This window comes from Tyto alba, unplaced genomic scaffold, assembly GCF_018691265.1.
Source record: "Tyto alba isolate M040663 unplaced genomic scaffold, T.alba_DEE_v4.0 Super-Scaffold_2, whole genome shotgun sequence".
Lineage (NCBI taxonomy): Eukaryota > Metazoa > Chordata > Aves > Strigiformes > Tytonidae > Tyto > Tyto alba.
The window spans coordinates 65,657,440-65,681,082 of record NW_024881282.1 but is presented as its reverse complement, the minus strand read 5'-3'; the positions used below and the strand labels follow the sequence as shown (position 1 = coordinate 65,681,082).

The 23,643-nt window shown below is 36.5% G+C and overlaps 1 protein-coding gene across 20 annotated transcripts in view; it reads left to right on the top strand.

Moving 5' to 3' along the window:
- Positions 1-23,643, top strand: part of CADPS2 (calcium dependent secretion activator 2) — a 316,654-nt gene that overhangs the window by 131,453 nt on the left and 161,558 nt on the right. For all 20 annotated transcript variants that reach the window (XM_042792988.1, XM_042792986.1, XM_042792978.1 and 17 more), the window contains exons 4-6: positions 1,027-1,107; positions 3,411-3,647; positions 6,947-7,068. In XM_042792988.1, coding sequence (XP_042648922.1) covers positions 1,027-1,107; positions 3,411-3,647; positions 6,947-7,068 — 440 coding nt within the window. The remainder of the gene's footprint in view (positions 1-1,026; positions 1,108-3,410; positions 3,648-6,946; positions 7,069-23,643) is intronic.

Here is a 23,643-nt window from a genome sequence, read left to right as displayed (position 1 = left end):
GAGAGAACCAATTTTTGCCAGTTTACATCCCTAATCAATTTAAGTTTGTTTTTTTGTGTTTTTTTTTTGGTTTGTTTTTTTTTTTTTAGTGAAGAGCAATTCAGGTCTGCTTACACCTTAGCCACATACTAAATGCACTAGGGCAATATCAGCATGTCACATCATGTCTGTGGTTAGCACTAGGGACAGAGAGAGCCTTCCACTGGGACTCTGTCTTTGTCCTTGTTTGGCACTTATTCAGGTAAGACAAGTTGTGCCTGATCTTTTCCAGATGTTTCACTCTTTCTCTTAACCAGCTGTGCAGATCAGTGCATTGAGGTGAAGCCCCACTTCACCTACACACACACCCCCCTTAACAAATAAACAGGTGAAAAATGAGTTGGGGAGTCTCCTTTCTGTTGAGACCCAGCTGTTCTTTTGAGGTGAAGAGGTATGTCCTTCCCCTTTACCTCCCTGATGGAAGTCAGATGTTTAGTCATGACTATTTCCTAGATAGGAAAATATTGAAGGCTCAAAAATTGGATATGCCTTGATGTGAGTGGCTGGCCAATATTTGGGGAAAATAGCTATGTGAGTGAAATAATAGAATACTTAGAGGCATAGTCACACAGATTTCTTTCTCTGTACCTATACATTCCTATACAGGAACTCATGGCACTGAAGAGCAGATTTCCTTGTGAACATTTTCTAAGCCAGTCTCTCAGTTCAGTTCTTTGCTTCATGGAGAAATGTTTTCAGCTGCTATTTTCATAAAGAAATAATACTTCTGTTTAGCCTGAGTATTAAAAACTGAAAGGAATGCTGTCTACCCTTCAGAGACCCTGACTCCCATGAGTAACTGGTGGCCATTACATTTCTTTCATCCTGGTAAGACTCAAAGCCATGTGTTTGCTTAGCATTTCCCTGATTTTAAGACTAGATAGATGCAATTAATTTCTGTTTTGTTTTTAACTACATTACTTGCTATAAAGTTAAAATATAGTGCATGCTTCTCACAGTTTACTTTATTTTTGTTCTCTATCCAAGTTGGATAATGGAGATGAGCAAGCAGCCCAGATCAGACGTGAACTAGATGGACGACTACAATTGGCAGAACAGATGGCAAGGGTAAGTGATTGCTTACACATATCAAAAACATATATTCATGTGTGTGTTTCACATTCATGTGGATGATACATGGTATGTGTTTCAAGCTTCTGATTCTAAAATTAAGCAGAAGATCATTTGAAAACAGTCTGGCAGATGCATTTCTGCTCTGGAGTATCTGTGTCAACAGAGGTGTAGGGAAGACCGAAAACTCGCTTTTGGAAAGTCATATTGTGTGATCCTGTGTTTCCTTCATCAATAAGTTGACTGGTGAAACAAAGGGTATATTTTTTGCAAATTTGGGATTATGTATTTTTGAATTAAAATAAGTCATCTTATATATACACAAGTGCATTATGCTGTTCTTAGCATATAACCATAATGTTTATGTCTAACTACAGGTTATATATGATATACTTTTTAAGTATATATAGTATAGTTTACATTTATAGATTGTCTAAATTCATAATGGTTATGTTAATATTGCAAGTAACAAACTATGAGTCTTGTAGGTCAAATTAGTGATGATTGAGTAAATTATAAATTCTTTTTGTAAATTTTAGAAAGCTTAGCCTATTTTTCTCTCCTATAGCTTGCACTTTATTTCAGTGGACAGAATTATCATAGAATTGTAGAATCATAGAATGGTTTGAATTGGAAGGGACCTTAAAGATCATGAAGTTCCAACCCCTCTGCCACAGGCAGGGACACCTTTCACTACACCAGGTTGCTCATAGCCCTGTCCAACCTGGCCTTGAACCCTTCCAGGGAGGGGGCAGCCACAGCTTCTCTGGGCAACCTGTGCCAGTGTCTCACCACCCTCACAGTAAAGAATTTCTTCCTTATATCTAATCTAAATATACCCTCTTTCAGTTTAAAACTGTTACCTCTCATCCTATCACTACACTCACTGATAAAGAGTCCTTCTCCACCATTCCTGTAGGCCACCCTTAAGCACTGGAAGGCTGCTATAAGGTGTCCCCAGAGCCTTCTCTTCTCTAGGCTGAACAACCCCAACTTTCTCAGTCTGTCCTCATAAGGCAGGTGCTCCAGCCCCCACTCATCTTTGTGGCCTCCTCTGGACCCACTCAAGCGAGTCTATGTCCTTCTTATATTGGGGGTCCCTGAGCTGAACACAGGACTCCTGGTGGGATCTCACAAGAGTGGAGTAGAGGGGGACAATCACCTCCCTTCACCTTCTGGCCACCCTTCTCTTGATGCAGCCCAGTATACAATTGGATTTCTGGGCTGTGAGCACACAATGCTGGCTCACAGTCAGTTTTCCATCCACTGCTACCCCTAACTCCTTCTCCTCAGGGCTGCTCTGAATCCACTCATGGCCCAGCCTGTATTTGTGCTTGGGATTGCCTCAACCCATGTGCAGGACCTTACACTTGGTCTTGTTGAACTTGCTGAGGTTTGAATGGACCCACTTCTCAAGACTGTCCAGGTCCCTCTGGATGGCATCCCTTCCTTCCAGCGTGTCAACTGCACCACACTGCTTGGTTTCATCATCAGACTTGCTGAGGATGCACTCAGTCCCACTGTCCATGTCGCCAACAAAGATGTTAAACGGCGCTGGTCCCAGTACTGACTCCTGAGGAATGCCACTCAGTTTAAACACTATTCAAACACTATTATCTAACTCCTACAGAGGAAAAAAGTGGTTTTAAAGTTCTCTCTAACATGTTTTAAATAATTCTGTGTGTAATAATACACCATTACTTTGAAAATGAATGACCTGTCATTAAAAATAGAAATAAACAATAAGATTTTCATGTCATGGTTGTAGTTTAACAGCTTTATGTTAAAAGCATGAATGTGGTTGACTTATTTTTGGTAGCGTAAGAAATGGATGAAATAAAATTATTAGTGGACAGTTCATTGTGTCAATTTATAAAATTTTTGAACGTAACACTAAAGGTATATTGTTAATTGATATTCTTAAAACATGTGCATTAGAAATATCTAATGTGTACATATTCAACTCAGGTTAATGGTTGGATGATTCTGGCAGGGGCAAGGGGTTCTGTTTTTACAAATGCCCCTTTATTTTTTTAATGTGTTCAGAGAGTTATTTTGTCTACTATATTTGAGGAATATGATGGAATTGTCAATTCAAATTACATTTATTCCTGTCAAAATTCTCTATTTATGGTATGGGATTAGCCTTCCCATTTCTGTTTTGAAGATCTAAAAATAGATAGATACTGTAATTAGAACTTTTATTTTCATTAAATATCTCTTAACTGAGAGCAAATCAGATGATGTATAATGTGGGATGGATTTTTTTCATCCTTAACTTTTAAAATATACCTTTGAAGGAAAGAAAATTCCCCAAATTCATAACAAGAGAGATGGAGAACATGTACATAGAAGAGTTGCGGTCTTCAGTGAATTTGCTGATGGCAAATTTGGAAAGTCTTCCAGTGTCTAAAGGTGGACCAGAATTTAAGCTGCAGAAGTTAAAGCGATCACAGAATTCTGCGTTTTTGGACATAGGAGATGAAAACGAGGTTCAACTGTCGAAGTCTGATGTGGTCCTCTCCTTCACATTAGAGGTAATCACATTTCACAGAAAACTTGCTGACAGTTCAATTTCCTAGAATATCTATGTCTTGATATTTTGTTATTAGTCCTTCCTTGGTAATTTTAAAATTATATGGTAAAGAAGTAAATTATTCTTTGTCTTTTTGATAATTAGGAGTTGGAATACAGCTATATGATGCATTTTCCTCTTGCAGCAGTAATTGCGTCTGGGCCCACACAGCAGTGTGGGCAGTTGAATCTCCCACACAAATGTAACTTTAAATGAATTCCAGTACATTTAAATATCTAAGTATACTTTTGAACATAATAATGAAACACTTCTGTCATCAGGAACTCAATCACAGAATTTTACAAAGAAGTTGTGTTTTTTCATTGAATGCATTTAGAGACAACCCCCCTTTTTCTTAATGGGGGGTCATAGAAGATTTTTATAAATTCCTGCATTTTCCTCAAGAAACTAGCTCATGTTTACTGAGATTATGTAGGAATTCTGATCTATAGGTATCCAGTCCTAATCTGTATAACATTCAACTGACTTCAAGAGAAAACCACAAGTACAGTTAGCTACTTAATCATATCTGATGACAGCATCATACCTCAGGTCCAATTCTGCAAATGTGCATATCAGGAAATGCTGATCTCTCTTTCATTAATAATAGAGACAACACATGTCCAGAGTGTATATTTGTTGGTCAGAAGGTGCCACACTTGTGCTATGCACTTGAAGTGGCTTTAGTTTAAGACAATGGATAATGTTACAGAATAAATAATTCAATTGTGAAATGGTTAAAAAAAAAAAAAGTTTATCTTTTAAACAATGTGTTTTTTTCTTAACTGAAAGTTACTCTACATATAGTAGTCTTTAGTAGGGCAAATTTTAATTTTAAATATGGTGTTAACCACATAAGTTGAGTTTCTTGCTGGACAACTATGTGCATATCTTACTCTTGGGAAGCTAAATCTCAGAGGGTATAAGAGCAAAAGGAAACAGCTGAACTGATATTCATTTAGACTCAGACATGGGAGATCTGTTCTTTTTCTGTGAAAATGGACAAATAAGAAAAGCTGGTTGCATTTCCTGGGAGACAGAATACTTTATTTTTGGAAAACGTGAGGTTGCAGGTGCACAATTTCACATTTCTTGAATAACTAGTAAACATATCCATGTCATGTCTTTTGTGATATGACTTTAAACTGTAGGGTAACCAGCAAAATCCCCTCTGAGGGCTGCTGCAAAGGCACATGAATGAACAGGAAATCTATAACGTTTCAAAATTATCACAGAGTATAAGAACATGATGAAAATTTCTTGGTGGGGGGAATAGTGGCTGGGGTTCATGCTGCCATTCCATGTTGTTATTAAGACAAAACAGCAAAAGATGTTAGTAATGTTTATAATGTGGGAATGGACCTTGCTAAGTTAAGAGACACCCCTACACGTCACTGCAAGCAACAGTGTCTGTTTTTGCAAGTTGAATGTTTCCTCAAATAGCCTGTTTGCAGAAACTTGTAAAATAAATAAATAAAATATCAAAGTAGTAGTAGAAGACTCAATGATTTATGTTCTTCAGCTGTTGGACAGTTTCAGAAATAGACAAGCAATATTTAGGAAGCTGTTTATCAACTAATGAGCTAGTAAATAAGCTAGTGTCACTTTCCTTCCTAATGAAATGCAGCTTTTTTCTATTGCTGGAATCCAGAATGGCTACCAAAACAAATGTACTGTGCAATTAAATTGGAAACTCAAGGAAAAGAAGTATCAGCATAAAAATGAATAGACATAGAGTTTGCATCCAACAAAGACGTATGTTTGTCATGTGGAAAGACTATATAGGCAGTATTAACTAAAAGGATCTCTAGTGCAGTCTCTCAGTGATCATTGATCACATTGATAACTACATGAATTCCTGGACCACAAAAGATGGAAAAGAGAGGTGACTACCTCATTCTCCCTGAATTGCTGCTATTATTTATGAAGCGTAATAGCCAGTGTTGATAATTTATGAGTAATGAAAATAATATTCTAAATGATCAGTGACTGTCATCTCACTGTGATATTGCCAAACTAGCAATTTTACAAGATATCTAACTATTGCTAAAATTCTGGGAGTTTTAAAGTACAAGGTTTTTACAGTTAGGGGTGAAGTCTGGCTTAACATACTTAAATTGAAACAAATCAGCAAATTTGCAAACACTTTATTTACAAAATAATAGTAGTTGCTTGCTGACCTAAGAAACCAGTTGCCTCTAATGAGACTGAAAGCAGTTATTACTTTTGTCACCTTTAAAACAAACAAATACTGGGTTTTGTTTATAGTTCACTTGAGGACAGCTTCTCTGCTGATTAAATGGACTATGTTTTCCCTAGTTTCTTCTCATAGGTCTAAATGGGGCTGAAAAGGAAAACGGCTTTTCCAAAGCAAGCAGGGATACCTGACTTTCTTCTCAGATCTTCTCTGAATGAGAAACATCTGAAGTGTAAAAATTCCAGTAACTTCACACTGTGACAAACTGTAAAGTTTAAAAAAGGCAGAGAACATTTGAAGTAAGGCTGCATTTGGCTCTTCTGGGCTATAACTGAGTAGTTTGGAGGAGCTGAAGAGCTATGGGATCGGCCAAGCTCAGAATTTCCCTGGTGAGGAAATTTCTTAGGGCGCAACTGGTAGAGGTGGCTTTTTCCCTTTCTCTTTTCCCCCGTCCTCATATGCACACTGAACCTGACTGCAAGTACTGAGCTGGGAGAAGGAAAAGAGATAGGTAGCAGGGAGAAAAAAATTACAGCAGCTGATAGCAGTGCTCTGACCTGCCTCGTGCTCAGCACACCACTAAATCACTTTGGAGATTCAAGGGTTGCAACCTCCAGTGTCACAGCACCACGATTAACCTTTCAAGATGTCTTCAGTGTACTTTCCTGTTTTGTTTAAAATCTGACTTAGTAATCTATTTCTTCTGTAAATACTCATTTAGATGACTGCTTGAAAGATACAGTTCCTTATGTACTAAGATTTATAATTATATTTGGACATTGGTCTCAAATTCAGTTACTAGCATTTAAATTATGATTGGCATCAGGTTTTGGTCATGGTCTAAGTAGAATCAGAGGGAAAATTTCAATTCCTACTATATGTTGTTGAAAGTGGGAAAAGAAGGCAAAACTAAAACTCTTCTGTCTGTGAAGATCTGAGTGAGTGGGGTTTGGTTTTTTTTTTTTTTTTTCCTTTTTTTTTTAAGCTACATGGAGGTTAGCACTGCAATAGTTGTGCTATGTAATGTTTTCTGAAAGATAAACTATTTGCTTTATTTTCCTCAGATTGTTATAATGGAGGTACAAGGTTTAAAGTCAGTCGCTCCCAATCGAATTGTCTACTGCACCATGGAAGTAGAAGGGGGTGAGAAGCTTCAGACGGACCAAGCAGAAGCTTCCAGGCCACAGTAAGTCACTCTGCTGTTGCTGCATCCAGCATCCCTTTCCTTCATATCATGTGAGAACCTGACTATCTTTACAGTTTTTACAATTAAGTTAGTTCTAGGTTATATAAAGGTTTTTCCTGGGTAATCTTAATTTCTTTCTGAAAAATCAAAGTACAAATAATAGTTAATAGTAGTGAATCAAGTACAAAGTATGAATGCTGTCCAAATGAATGCAATTGAATGTATGTGTGAGGAAAAGAGCTAGAGATGCATTCTCTGAAAATACAAACCTCTCATTAGATGTTAGCCTGAGGTGGTTTCATGCATTCTAAGTTAATGTGCAGGTGGCCTTGTGGAGTGTAATTTGTACAATTGGTGAAAAATCAATACTCAGTAATCAGTCTTGACAAAGCTTACTCACCTGCTGAGCCTACTTCATTTTAAATTATAGGATCTACTTCTTTCAATTAATTTTTGAGGGAAGCGGTCAGCAAACTGACTTGGAGGGGGATAGCATCATGCCATCTGTAGTTGAACCAGTCAGAGTGGCAGAGAGGAAGAAAATTAAGTGTTTTTTGGTTGATTTGTTTGACCTACACACTGACTTCAGACACTTTTCTCTCTGTTAAAATGTCATTTGGAATCTTTTGTAGATAGCTCTCCAGGCTGTGTTGGGGTTTTACTGGCACCATAGTGTGGCTTGTAAAAGACAATTTTAAAATTGCAGTTACAGTATCTCAGAAAACGTCTTCAATGGAGTTAGGATGGTATTTTCTATTCCTTTCAGACCACAGATACAGACTTCTGTTAGGCAAAATTATTAACAGAGTTTTATCTGCCTCTTCTGGGGTTGGGAGGAGAAAGAGATCTCATTTGGTGGACTTCCTCCTAGCTGGAGCAAATTTCCTTGGCAAGTAAGCCAGCAGTCTACTCCAATAACGTCCTCAAGCAGCTTTGCAAAACTCTGTGTGGGACAAGATGTAAAATTCACTTGTCACAGTCCCTGGCTGTGTTCCTTCTCTAGGGCATAGGAATGCTCAGTCTTATCATTGCATGTAGTACATGAAAAACTTCTAAAAGCAACAGTAGCACAAAAGACACACAGATATATTCACTGAAACAAGGTCATAAGTGGGTATGCAACAACCCCTGCTCATTTGTTGACCTGCTGGGGAGTTCTGGTGGCCCAGAGTCCCATGAGAATCACAAGGCTTTCTCATGGAGGGCACATCTCCAAGCTGTGCTTTGTCGTCAGACTCAGTTGCTGTCACATTGTTCCCCGCAACAAATGCCTCCAACTTTTGCCTACTGTCACAGTCAAGGTTCCCGTTTCTTCTGATGGTGTGTGTCCCTTTTTCCTCACCCGTGTTTTAAATGCTCATTTAACCTCTCACGTTATTGGTATGGGTCTTCAGATCTCCCTAAATCTCCTAGAATACACAAATTCTTGACTCTTTGGATCAGTTATTCTCCTTCCATAAAACAGTCTGTAGATGTTAAGGGTTTTGTTTATCTATTGCCAGATATGGTGAACAGAACATGTTAGGGCTGGTTCATGGTCAGTTCATGGTTTACTTATTACATACTGAGGGCTGCGGGTTAAGGTAAAGGTTGTAAAACCAATCAGAAGGTACACATTGTGTATGGATACATCTGGTAAAAGTTAGTAACAGGTTAGTTGATTTTCCTAGCTGTCAAAGTAGAGACTTTGTGAAAAGGAAGTTCCAGAATAGATGGAGTCAATACAAGAATAACTGGAGTGTTTCTAGGAAAAGGGGTAATGTTAGGACCTGCTCTGAGCTTGTAAACTGATTTAGTGGATTTCAGGCTCAGTAGGTATGAGTTGACTTAATATGGGACAGGTTATGGACTATTCCATATAAGTGATGTTGTATGAACCAAATTCATATGGATTTATATGGAAAAAATTATGCATCTTTAGGAAGATTGAGCGATACCCTCAACCATATAGTGGAAGGACAGGAATGGGAGTTACTGGTGCTGTTGACCTGCTGTCCTACAAAACGGTGTGACTTGAAGGGGCACAGCTGATAGAGCTGGAAAATCTATCTAGTTCTTGTGCTCTTCTAAGTTGTACTGTTTTTCATTTCTGGCAAGAGTAATTATAAGATATTGGCATACAGTATGATTATGAGCATATAGAGATGCGTAGTTTGTGAGCATATATAAAGATATAGTTTGAGTCAATGGAGCAGGATATTAAATTAGACAAGCATGAAATTAGCAAATTATGGGCAAACAATAAATAAGATGGAGGAAGCTGCCTATGGAATGGGAGATCCTTTATTCCACAGTTTAATTTTTCTGTTAGAGCCAAATCGGGTTTTCCTGGCAGTAGCAATATTGTTTTTTTTCGGTTGGTGGCAGAGGGATCTAAGAGGGCTTGACAGAGTTTAATCAGAAAATTACGCTGGTGGAAGAGAGCCTAAGAAACACTGTTAAAGGCAGAGAGGAATCCCCAGGTTTCGAAAGACTTAAGGTGTCTCTTTTTTGTCTCTTATCCCAACCCGCATCCAGTCCTACTAAGATCTTTCTTGCTTTTATGACCAACACATCCCTTGCCATACACAGGCCTCTGCCTCCTCTTCCCCACTGCTTCTTACAGCATTCATCACTATTCTCTGATAGGGATCTGCTGGGGTGATGGGGAGGGTCAGTCACCAAGTGAAGGGTTGGATGTTCTCCTGCAAAGAAGAGGTATGGGAAGAGGTAGAAACAGAAATGACTTTCTGCTCCTGTTGATGTTAGTAATGGTATTACTACTGCAAAGAGAGATGCCTCCTCTCCCCCTCAGCCCTTTGGCATCAACAGGCAGTCACATAAGTAGAGGCCAGTGACCAGCTGGGCAGGCACACCAGTCCATCTCTTTTTGTGATACAAAAAAAACCAAGCTGTCAGTTGCCCTAGGCTACTGCCTACTTTGTCTACTGCTGGAGCTGGCTCCTTACTGGGATAATTTTCGGTACTGTCATTCTGATATGAAGGAAAATAATTAGTATGGCTGGAGGAGAAAACACAAAAAAAAAAAAAAAAAAAAAAAGTCAAGAACTGTAGTTCAGCTCAACTCTTCAAATCACTAGCAGTAACATATTTCCACTGACAAATCACAGATAAATGAGAACATAACTTCAGATTTTCTACAGGATGTGCAGCTAGAAAAGGGTAGCAAAGCTCTCATACTAAGAACAGAATGAGACAGTGATGAAAAGTGAATGATTACCACCAGCCTGCCGTGGGAAACTGCTGGCAAGAGCTCCAAATCAGGTGTTTGTCACACACGTTTTCTGTAGTTGGTTTATCATTTTGAACTGGTAGTTACATTTGTGAAAAGAAGCAGTATAAAGAATTATTTATGTCTATTTTTTTCATCTGAAGAACATCAGTGTATGCAGTGCAATGCTACTACTCAGTCAGAAGTTTCAAAAGCTTTGACAGTGAAAAGGAGAAAATGAGATGCTCAGACGAATGCTTCAAAATGGAATGAAAGCCAGTGTGACTTTAGAGTGGAGATTAATAGAAGCATGAGTCAAGTGGAGACTTAATTCAGGATTTATCCCCTGTTCAAAAATGCTGAATATTTTCTCAATTATTTTTATGAAAATGTATTTAAGTATTCTTCTGAATCCCTGAATGCTACCAGAAGAGTAGAATTAGAAACAGTGAGTAGAGATTAGAAACAATGTTCTTTCTTAAAGGGAGGAGACCTAGTTAGAGTCCCAGAGAAGACAGCACAGTTTGTATCAGTAAGAAATGTTTTCTGGTTTCTTAATGCTTTTAGCCCCTGGCAGCATTCCCTCTCTTTGAATAATTTTGAGTTTATATTGAAGTGCTTAATTTTCTTCTTTAACAAGCTAAATAAAGCACTGTTTACATGTATGTTATTGAGTAGCTAATGGTCACTCTAAAATGCAAATGCTATAGATCAATATAGTTTGACTGAGCTTAAGTCTGGGACAATTTTACATACAAATCAGTTATACAGCTTCACATGCAAACCCTATAAATTTTTTATTACTGCCTGTGAAATATTTCTTCGTTCCTTCCAACTGTTTCCTGCCTTCTAGCCCTGCTGAAAATCCTTCCAACATAGCCTGTGACCTTTTCTGCCAGAGATCAGTAAGCAGAGCCTTCAGAGAAGCCCTTCAGTTGTGTGAAGCTTTGCATAACTTTGTTGCTGTGGCACCACAGGGGCTCATCTTGCAAAATCCAGTGCTAATTTAATTTTTCAAATGTTACTCTTGTGACTTAGTTTGTAGTCTTGTGGAGTCTGGTGTCCACACATTTTCTTATAATTGATTTTTATTCATTCTGAATATTAAATAATGTGGTTTCTTGAAAGTGTCATCTTTTGGGTAAGTATAATCATGCCTAAAGATCAAAGATGGGGATATGCTATCTTTTATCACTACAAGTGACATTCTGTTGTCACATATTTATGCAAGAGAAAAAGATCTTCTCTTGCATGATGTGAAAATTCTAATGGAGCCAGGATATACTTTATGTAAACAAAACAAATAAGATGATCATATTTTACTGCCAATGATTGCATAGCCTTATAAAAAGGACTATTATATATTTGAAGTATATGAAGAATGTGTGATTAAATACCTGACCAGAGGAGGCCAAGAAAATTGGTCAAGACTGCACAAATAAAGTGAATGTTGCTCACATTATTTTTATACAATATTATACCATTGCTAATTCCATAAAGTATATGAAGTATGCATACTTGTGGACACATAATTAAAAATTACTTAGAAAAGAATTCATAAAACAGTTTTTTTAAAACAAGGAAAACAAAAGGCTCAATTTCTAAAATTTAGAACTTCCTTAAATGACGTGGTCACTCATGAAAAAAAATACTTTTTTAATAGAATGTTTTGAGGATATGTCCTAAGATGACATTTCTGAAGGGAAAAAGGATAGACAACATTTATAACCTACAACAATCATGTTTCAAGCATCAGCTAGTTTTATTTCTTCATCATTTCTTCATCTTCTGCAACTTTCTAAATTTTATCTGACACTAAGTGAAACAAAGAGATGATCATACCTACAACCCTCACCTAACTTGTGGTTGCACGACACATGTACAGTATGTAAAGAAAGAAAAGGCACACCTACTCTCTTTTTTTTTCCACTTGCTACTGCTCTGTGTCTGATACATCTACATAAATAAGAATAATTTTGGTCAGTAATATTTTAATTATACTGTTAGTTTTCAGTAATCTTCCCTCATATTTTTTACATGTGTAGGAATCCTCGTTACTTCTCTTGCACAGGAGAAAACTGGAATGAAAAAGTTGTCCCTGCCTCATATTGCTTCAAGTCTTCAACTATAAAACTAGAGACTAAACATAGGAAGAAACGAGGGACAGAAACACAAGTGTTTGCTGATCAGATAGGCAGTAATCATATTAGTCTGCTGCTGCCAAGCCAACCAGCTCTTCTGAGGATGTAGGGGTTTTTCTGTTGTTTGTCTGGGTGATTTTTTTGTTGAAATTAGTATATTTTCACATAGGATTTTTACAGAGGGATAATGAGATTACAGCTTCATAGTGCGTGTTCTAACCATGCTTAGCTTGTTGTTCATATGCTTCTTCTGAGGATAAATTCTCTTTAAGATTTTGCTCCTTGAACACAGTCTTTTACTTAATGGATATCACCTGTTCTTTTGACTGTTACCTCTGAAGTTTTTTACTAACAGATAAGCACAGTGAAATCCAGGATTGATTTTACAAAGGACAACAGAGTAGAATTGTTCAGCCTACTTTGGGCATCCAGACTTAATTTCTTTAAAACGTAAATACATTTTATGCACAGTTTACAAAAGTGAAGTTGTATGTTAGAGAACCTCTGTGTATTATTAGTAAGATCATTTCAAAGGCTAAAGCCCAAGAGATATAATTATGTTGATGTGGACAATGTTGAAAACTTGGTGAAGGTCAGCATTATCCTTTAATAAGTATTTTGGAATTTTGGGGATGCCAATGGGGTAAGGATCATGACAGGAAGCAAAGTGTGTCTGCTTTCATAAACTGGGTTTGGCTGAGTTGCATGATGATTATTAGCATATGCTCTAGGATTCATCTTTATATCTTTTAAGGATGAACTCCATCATTATTTTCATCATGACATATGAAGATGACTTTCTTCTTTTATAAGTCTTTCTTTTTTGGATTTTCATGATTGGAGCAATTCACAAAATAAAGTGGAAGAAATTACCTTTCAAAAAAATGGATGCTATGAGCAATTACCATATATGTTGGTCTAGTATCCATCTGCGAAGAGGAAAAAAGAAATTACCAGTAGGAAACTATCTGATGTTTTCTTGGTTCTGCAAATGAAAAGATGGAGGGGGAAAAAAAAAATAAAAAAATAAAAAATATATATATATATTTATCCCAGCCCGTGTTCTGGATTAATGATGGAGAAGTTCCACAATAGGAATATGGAATCAGCTGAAAATTAGCATGACAATTTTATTCAGTTATTCTTGATGCCTGATCAATTGCTTGCTTCTTTAAAGAAAGGAAATAATACCTAATCAGCTCAAATATGAAGAGCAATATGATATCCACAGAAAAAAAAGATATAGAATTTCTAAAATAAGTAAGTTTCTATGCTATGTTCTGTCATTGATTGCTATTTTATATTGTCTAAGATTTTTCACCTCTCTAATCCACATTTCTCTGCAATAACATACGGGCCTTTAATATAAAAAGAAATTTGAAACTCAACTGGATAATAAACAGAGCAACCTGATTTTTAACTGGCCTTGCTCTGAGCAGCATTTGAACTAGATGACCTCCAGAGGTTTCTTCTATGCTAAATTTTACAGTGATTCTATGATAACTCCCAAAATAGTCTCTTGTAAATCTATCTACCTAAGGGACTTGCGAAAACCACCACTGTTAGAAGGGAACATTAACATCTCAGATCAAGACAAGTGTGACATAGAAGAAATTGGCATGAGAGGAGGAAAGAGATAATTAAAGTTGATTGTAATATGTACTCTATTTGGATAGTTAGCAATAAACATAATCCTTCTGCAGCCAGGGCATATCTTTTTTTAATTTTTTTCACCTTAATCTTTGTGATTGTTCTGCCTAAATCCTGGTTGTTCTCCTTGCTCCTGTGTGCTCAGCATGTTAATGATTGACTGAAAGCAACCAGGATTTCTGCCCTGGTGTGATGTTTGCACTTCTGAAGACCACGGCTTTGGTGCACCACTTTATGCTGCAGCACTTAGACCCCAGGCAGAAAGCCGGTGGGATGCAGGCTTTATGACTAATAGGTTCTCTGTTCAGAGTAGGGATATTAACCCTCCTCATCTAATGTCACTGCTGAAAATATCTGTTTTGGGGTGACTTGTCATCTTTTAAAGTGTATAATGACATTACACGTGTCTTGCAAGACTGATACCAGTTTTATTACATCGTGCATTTTGGAAACCCTGGGGCTTGAAGACGCATGTCCCACTGTTAATCCCTTTCATTATAACAATTAGGGCTTGGAAAAAAAATGTTTACATGCTGCTTAATGTACATGTTATATCTGTTTCCGTTCTCATTCTGACCTGATCCACAGCAAATGTGACTAATATTTTGCAGACAGACATAACTATTCTCTAACATTGCACTAAAGCATCCATAGGTGTGTCATCCAGCTTCAAGCTGGAAGGCATTTGGCTATGAATAGTGTGGTGTTGAGCCAAAGCCAGTTAAATCCTGCTCAGAAGAAGGATGGTTTGGATCAGGCTAAGCCTCATACTAATAGCTACCTGGTCTCTGACTGGGTCACAGTGAAGCCAAAGACAGGCAGTAAAGTGTCATGTAGAGGGTTAATGGTCTGTCAAAAAAAAAGATGGAGTTGGGAAGGATTACCTCAAATTTTACCTTCAGTATCCTTCTGGCATACTCTGGTAGAGTGGATTTAAAATTTGTCATTCAAAATGATCTGCACCTGCCTTATCTTTGGAAAATTTAATTATTGTTTGTGGCCAATAGTTGACATGAAAACAATTAATTTGGATTTCTTTTAAATTTTGATATGATCAGAGTGTCCCATTGTACATTTTCAAAATATATTGTTCTTATATCTTGGTTTGAAGAGACCTTTCTAATATTTGCTTATATTTGTTGTAAGTAATATATGACAGGTACATTCAAAATAATTGCGAAACGTTTGACTAGATACTGTTCAAATTGGAACAAATTTTATGTGTTTACTTAATTTTGGTTTGTTATTTGGGGTGAAGAGAAAGGTTGAGGAAAATGATTTAAAAGAAATAAGTTTTTGCTCTTGTGTCTTATTCAGGCCAAGAATACTGTGTACATCTCAAATGCTCATGACAATCAGAAAACTGTTTTTCACCCCACCATGGGCAGACTATTTGCTGTCACTGTGTTAGTATGTGTATTGGCCCTCAGAGGTGTGAAGAGGTCCAGGACTTCTAGGATACAGAATAGTCCACTGAACAGACGAAGAAAAAAAAACTTATAGATCTTGAAACTTCTTAGTAATTATGTAGCAAAGAAGGTATTAGTCTACAGATTAATGTGTCTACCTGGAAGCAATACCAGCAAAACAAGAGTAGGAGGACAGCAGAAAAAAAAAGCAGAATAATGTGGACAGCTCATAAGAACAGTAGGAATCAGAAGGAGGAATAAAAGGGGTTTCAGAATAAAAGAGAAGTGGTGTGATGCCAGATGGAATACTGAAACCTTCCGATTTGATTTCTGGGTCTTCCCTGATAGACTGTGAGGGCCAGTCTACTTTGCAATTTGTTTTCCCACAACTTAAGAATAAGATGACAACATCTATGTGCTTCATCAAAGTACTGTCAGTTTATCAACATTTAAACAACATTTTTGAAGGTTTAAAGTGTCACACAAATACCAAATGGCATGAAATAAATAGGATTTGCAACTTTTAACAGTGTTGTGTTAGATTCATAATTATCTTTTTCAAGGCAAAAGTGAAGTAATTATGCATATAGAAATTTCAAGAGCATAAATGACCATGTCTTGCCTTTCTGTCCATCACCAGCCCCTAGATGGGTTTGAAACTCAGTGAGAAACAGCAGTTAATCGCTCTTGTGAATTCTTCACACAATATGTAGCAATGGTCCCCAGCACCTGGTAGTGTGCTAGTCTTGTTACGTACCCTTGAAAATCTTCACCCTTACTTGTCTTGGTTGCCTGTATTGGAAATTAAATAGGAAAGCAAGACTAAGAAATAATTTATTTGTACTGTTTTATGTTTGTGATGATGACACTTGTCATAATAGTGTTCTGTACAGTTAGAGTGCACCTTCCTCATTTTCAGTGTAGAAAGCTTAAATGAGTGGTTTTACTTATTTGCTTATTATGCATTGATCCCCTCTTTTGTTTTTCCTTTCTGGTTTGTATTAGACACTTTTTTATTTTAAAGAAAATCTACTCACAACTTTGTCTTTTTTTTTTTACAAGTAATTTTTTTCAGCTATTCATGATGATTTATATTTAAAAAGAACTACATGATTGTATCTAGCTCATTATTAGCTCTGTGATAAATGGTTAGTAATTTTGAGTGAGCTCTGTTAATTCTTTGACTTAAAAAAGTTATTTTTACCAAAACCAAACCGTGAAAAAAACACTCTATGATCAGATTATTCTTTTCTTCCGTCCATATTAGCCTAGTTGTGTAAAGGGGCTTTAGAATAGGGCATATCCATCAAAACACTGAATCCTTGCTGTTGCTGAAGTAAGGATCCAATTTGGAGCTTTCCACTCTTCAGAGAAGAGTTCCAAGAAGGGATTGCCAGTGTTTTACAACCACCACCCTAAAAGCCTTTAATTTTGCTTCTGAATCTACTCACTTTCTGAGTGACTATACTAGATACTGACTTGACAATGCATTCAGAAATTGAATGCTGGGCTACTTACTGTATGCAGCTACAGGTGCTGAACACCCAAGCTTTCTATAAGGGAAGTGCTGAAGAGATGGCTTGTTAATCTGCATTTCAAACAGCTAATGTGCTGAATCAGAAGTTCACATATAGATGGAAATAAATGAGAAATGGTTTAAAAAAAAAAAAAAAGTCAATAGTGTGGACTCTCTTAGGTGGAATCAAAGGTGACACTTAAAGGCAATTGTATGAGTTTCCATCCATATACCAGCATTTCCCTTTTTTCTGTACTACCTCCTACTGTCATCCATCTCTGTAGAACATATTATCTTTCTCATATCTATATTTTGTAGTTTTAGGAAGATTTCGATGGGAACCTCAAGGTTAAAACCATTACTATCGTAATGCTCCTTCACTGGCTGATATCCCTGAAAGTATTTATGCAGAGTATCAGTGTTTCTGTAGTAGGGATTGTAAATCAGTGAATCTGTAGTTCTCAGCAAAATTTCTGCATAAAATAGTGGAATCATTGTAATGCAGGGAAGACCAGAGTTAAGACACATAAAAGTTTAGATGAGGTTAGGGATGAAAGGCCAAGATACTTGGCCAAGCTCACAGATTTGTTTTCCTGAGCATGAGGCTTGTCTGTGTTTCTACTGTAATGGGACATTATGATTTGTTCAGAACTTTCTTTATGCATTGCCTTTCAGCTGCAGTTTGATGTGCTTGCTCTGATGGAGGAAAATATGCTCCTTGTGCTTCCATCAAAATAAATGAGTAATTCTTAAATAGAGAAATGAGAAAATGTAGATTTATTTGATTTTCCATAAGGAGAATATTTGCAGCCTAAACCACATTATAAGCATTATAGAAAGGTACAAACATACAATGTCTTTTCCTTGTGGTTTGAAACATGAATGCCAGATCCCACTGATGTAATGGAGAATATATACATACATGTGAAAAAGTAGTGGTTGTAACGTTGCATATAGGGAATAATCATTACAATATTACATCCTTGATGCTGCATAATAAACTCCTGTTGGTTGTGCAGTAACATTTCAGTATCCTTTTTAAAGAGCTTTCATTAAAGAAAGAAACTGAAATGTTCATATTATTTTGTAAGGCATGCAAAAGACAGAAAATAAACATGCCTTTGGGTTGTATGAGACAGCTGTTAGCATTAAGGCCTTGATTTTTAGTGTAGCATCCTGGCACCAGTCATTGCCAAATGGATGGGTATTTCACTACTCATAAGAGAAAAGGAAATGCTTACAATATTTGTCCAATTGTTAGTGGAGAATAACTAGCTGCAATTAGTACCAGCTAATACTCTCTTTGTGAGTCTCAGTAAAAAAGCAAGAATCAGATAACTATGGATTTAACTCTATTTTTGCTTGGCTGAATGGAGCTTCCTTGTCAAATTAAATATTTATTGTCAGATCACTGTGGGGTAACTTGCACTGCTGGTACAGTGACTTGCTTGCTCTCTCACATCTTCTCTCTTTATATATATGCAGTTGTAGTTAGTAATATGGAACACTCCATAAATTCCACATTCCCACAATATTCCACTAACAACAGAATGTTTGTCAGACCTGCATTTAAGGTGTTTTGAACTAGATTAAAGTGTCAGTGTAGTCAGATATATCAGGGAGCTGCTGAGTCTTTTCTGTCTTTATTTTCTGGCCTTTCATCTCATGAATTGCACTGTGAGTATGATTTCTAACCTGAAGATTATAGATACCTATTTTTCTACAGTTAAAGTATGTTTCTAAACAAAGTAGGAACAATGAAGTTGGTATAGATTCCTGTGAATTAGTTGAGATTTGGAGATGTTATGGAGACCTGAACGTTATATTTCCAGTCCAGCTCTGAGATGTGCACAGATGAAGTGCTGGTAAATCTCTTCGTCTTGTGGAGCAGTTGGACACCTGACAAATGGGTTTTGGTGGGTCTTTCTGTGCATTCCAGCTCTGTAACACATCTCTGTATGGATAGAGAATAAGATAGCACTCAGATATCCTCTTAAGGTGATTTAATGAAGGATTAAGAAACCTGTTGAGGTAGATTTATGCAGTATATTTAAGCCAAGAATCAAACCTAGAAAGATGCTAAAGGAGTCACCAAGGAGACCAAAACACTCTGGTATTGGTTACAAAAAAGGAAAATATTTCTTAATTGCTGAGGGAAATCAATTTCTGATGGAATTGCCTAGATGTTTGCTTAGAATAATAAATTTTATAACATTCACTTCCATGTAAGAGTAGAGATTTAAGATCTCATAAACAAAAGTTTTGACTAACAGAGATCATGATTAGAGTGGAAAACCTGAGAGAGAAACTTGCTGCTGTTTCCAGGATATGAAATGTGTTCCAAAGTGAAGTAGAAAAATAAATTTGCATATATGGGGTTCTGTGACACAGTGATAAATCTTTACCTGAAATAAGCATCCACATTCTTGCTGCTAGTGGGTACTTTTGCAGTGAAGGGAAACCTACTTTGGCAAAGGACTCTGTCACTAATTATGATATCAGCCCACGTACCTCTGACAGTAATGTAAATACGGTGAAAAGACTGGGGCTTATGGCTGAAGATGATCAAATATCAAATCATGGTAATTTCTATAGTAAAAAGAATGAGTAGGTGAAAGCAGGAAAATTATATGTACAAAGGAAACTTATGTGGAAAAATGAGAGCCTGAAGAGACAGGATTGGGGGTTTTTTTAGACTTAAAGTTGGTGTTTTTAGAGGTCTCAATTATGTTACACAGACTGAAGCTGACAGTGCAGTGAGTGACACTGCAACATTAAGCACTGAAATTATTGTTACTATTGACTACTTTTCTAGCAAGATTAAAAAAAAAAAAGACAACAATGGGATTTTTTTTAACATAATATGAATACTGCACAAGATCTGCACTTGTTTTGACTAAAACTTTGCACTTCCCATCTAGACACATTCAGCACCAAAATTGTTCACATCAGCAAAAATTGTTGAACAGATATTCATAAATCAAGGGCTCTTCCAAATGTGTGCAAGTGGCTGATTTGCTGTTTCCATTGCTTACATACATTTGGTAGTTAAAACATATGCTATTATGCTTATGAAGAATTAAATTTTTCTATTATGTTAATAATTATTAAAGATACACTTTTTGGAAATAGAAATTTCAGAAATTAGGTGAATTAATTTGCCTGTTCTTCCTTCTCACTGTCTCTTCCACAGTTCAGTATCTCTGTAGCAGAGCAAGCTTGAAATTTTGATTCAATTGAATGTGCCATTTTGGTCTCATTTTACTTCCGTTTTCACAGAAAACCAAGTTACAACCTACAGGTTCACCTGCTACCCTATATGAAAAGTAACAGTCAGCCATAGGATTTATTTTCTTGCAGAAAATATTTCAGTATGATTGCTGTTGAAAGTTAAAATATAAAGAAAATTAACTTTTCTTTATTCAGTGCTCAAATTATGGAGGCCACATTGTTAGTTCTTATTTAAAAACAGCTAAAAAGTTGTTCAATTAAACTAAAAAGTTATTAAGTCCTATAAATAATATAAACTATACTTTGTATGGTGGTTGACTTATCTGTGGATCAGAAAAACATTTCTGAGAAGTACTATATTTTCTCCAGGAAAATATTAAGGTGCAACTCCATCCTTAAAAGAAAATACAGATTTGTCTGACTTATACCTAGCATCTTAGCTTTTAAATTTAAAGGAAATGTTCCACTACAGCTACTCTAATGAGATTAAGCAGGCACAAGAACAGGAAATACTAGCACTCAGTAGATATTAATAAATGAATTTGACAGAAGACAAATGTGTTTTGAAAGAAAAATGTTAGATTTTTGAGAAACCAAGTGGCTATAACAACACATAAAATCTACAAATTGAAATGAAAATTACAGTAATGGTGATCAAGATTTGCATCATGGTAATTACTGTTTGGGTATTGATTCCATGAAATTTTAGATATCTTCCTAACCTATTTTTCACCATTAAACTCAACAGCTCCTTGAACAAACATATAGAATAAGTAGCCAAAAGTACAGAGGAAATGAACAGAATTTTACAGTGGAAATAACAAGTGGTTCAGTAAATTCATATTGATTGTCTAGGAGCAGTATATTTATGATCTTCGCATTACATATAGGATTGATGCAATTTACTTGCACTATTCTTAGTCACAGATGATAATGGGACACTAGCTACTCCAAAGTTATTGTTTGCAATTACATTATAGGTAATTTTAAGATCATCTGTACACTGAAAATCTGATATTTCTTTTTATCCTCTCAGATATAGAAGGTGAAAGTGTGATATCCATTTCAATGGAATTTGGTTAAAATTAGGTATTATTCATAAACAGGAAGAATAAACAAATAGTTATTTTGTTGAATGGAGTCTGACCAGGTGTCTTAAAACAAATAGCCAGAGAGAAAAAAAAAAGTTGAAAGCTGTCAGATCTGTCACCAATATAATTTGATTTCAGAATAGTAAATTGTATTTCAAAATAAGCTAGTTTATGTACACCTGTATGCTTTCCTCAGTCTATCCCTTGTTTTGGATCACCCTTAATAAATGTTGAGTGCCCAGTATCTTGTTATATTCATGGCAAATCCTTACAGCTCAGAATTTTATTAGCAAGACTAAAGTTTGTTAGTGGGTGCTGACAGTGCAAAAGATAGACAGTAAGGCCATTCTTATCACTACACTTCATTTTGTACTGACAAAACAGAAAAATGCAAATTGTTATTGCACCAATGTTCATATGGACTCACCTATAGCTGGGAATTCAATGTTCTGTGTTTTGGTTACACTGTAATTTCTGATTTCCGCTTCAATTAATGTCTGATGCATTAATGGCATGCATAATAAAATCATAATGTGCTTTTAAATGTACAGCGTATAAATAAACTCAGTTTCTGTCTGGATTATTGGGTCTTTCATACCCATGTCCATTCTTGGAAGAAGCAAACTAAAATGAACATGATATCATTTCTATTTTGGCTTTCTCTCAACTTCTGATTTCAAACGGTAGGAGGAACGATACCTCTGCAACAAGACAAAGCACCAAAGAAACAGGGTTTGTGTTCTAGTAATCCACAAAAAATAATAAGGAAGATGAGCTATGAGCCTTGTGTTGTTTGCTGTCGTATTGGCAGCTGGGAGGTCTATCAGATGCCTACAAATAAGTGTAATGCTAAAGAACACAATTATGGATTTACCTTTTCTAACAAAACATGATTCCTCACATGCTCTTTCATCAGGAATCATGTTAAAGAGTAGGCAATAAAATCTGTGACCATCTGCTCTACCAGATAATTCACTTCCAAAGAAATGGTCTTAAGAGGCTATGACAGTTAGCTGAAGTCTTGATCAGCAAGGGGCGTGAAGATCAAGGTGTGGAATGAACATTAAGCTTTAGGAATAGATTCAGACAGTTGCTCTTCTCTTCTCTTCCCTTTAGTCAGCTTGACCTCTTCTGGTTTCTTCTGTCTGTGAGTTAACGCTGGCACTAGATCTTTGTAGAGAGGCTTTTGTATTGTTTTGTTATTTTAATAGGAGTTTCTCTTTGTTATTTTGGTGGTCCTGTCCATTGTGATGTGCACAGTTCAAGGCTTCTGGAAGCTCAGGGACAAATTATCCTGGTGTTCTAGAGAGAGTGTGCAGCTGACAAAGTGTTTAGATTGTGTTTGCAATTGCAAGGCAGCATTCCTCCTGAATGGTGGGAGCTAATGGGGGAGACTGAAGATACATCTATCTCAACTTTTATTGAAGGTGCTTTCACCTTGGAAGTCTCATTTCTGTACTGTGACAAAACCCACCCCTGTGACTGCTGCTGGGAAGAGCAGCAGTGCTAAGCACTGTCTTGTCCTGCAGCATCTATCATCAGATCACAAAACAGGTTTTCTCTGTCTCAGGAAGGTTATTTCTCATCAGAGTCTCTGTTTCAATTACTACTTTGGCTGAGGCTAAGGCTATGTCCACCACAGACACAGAGAGAGAGCATCTATCTAATCCAGACGAAGTAAAGAGGACAGAATATAACATAAGATTCTGCTAATTTTTAGTGAACTTCACTTTCATAGTCTGGCATGTGTGCAGCCACCTGTAGGACTGAACCTACATAGGTTTATACAGAACCACCACTTCCCTAAAACTTTTTGGGTTTGATTGCTTATTAGTTTCTAGACTTTATTTTGGAGTCTGAAACCCATGTTAATTGAAGGATGTTTCTGTCTATTAGATCCTTTTGCTGGAGGATTACTACTCTTTGTGCATTTTCCAACAATGGAGAGTCCATGTAAATTATTCTTGAATGCAAAATGAAAATACTGCTTTTTGTAAATGAGGCCCTCTAAGATTTTAGCTTGTGTAATACATGCTTTTATAGAGCATAACTTAAGGTCACCTATTTTCTTTATTTTTTTAGTTTCTGCTAGTCATAATATCTCAAGTAGTAGAAAAAATGAAGAGGAACTGGAGCTGCATTTACTTTTTGCGTTTTGTTTATGCTTAGTAGCATAATCAGAATCAGTATTGTCAGTGCAGTGAGTACCATGCAATTGTTTAAGAAAATGGAATAGCTTGTCAGTGGAAGTTACAATATAATTTGTATAACTTTTCTCTTTTTGTACCACTGGCACACCGAGATGAGTGAAAAGGCTGACAAACCA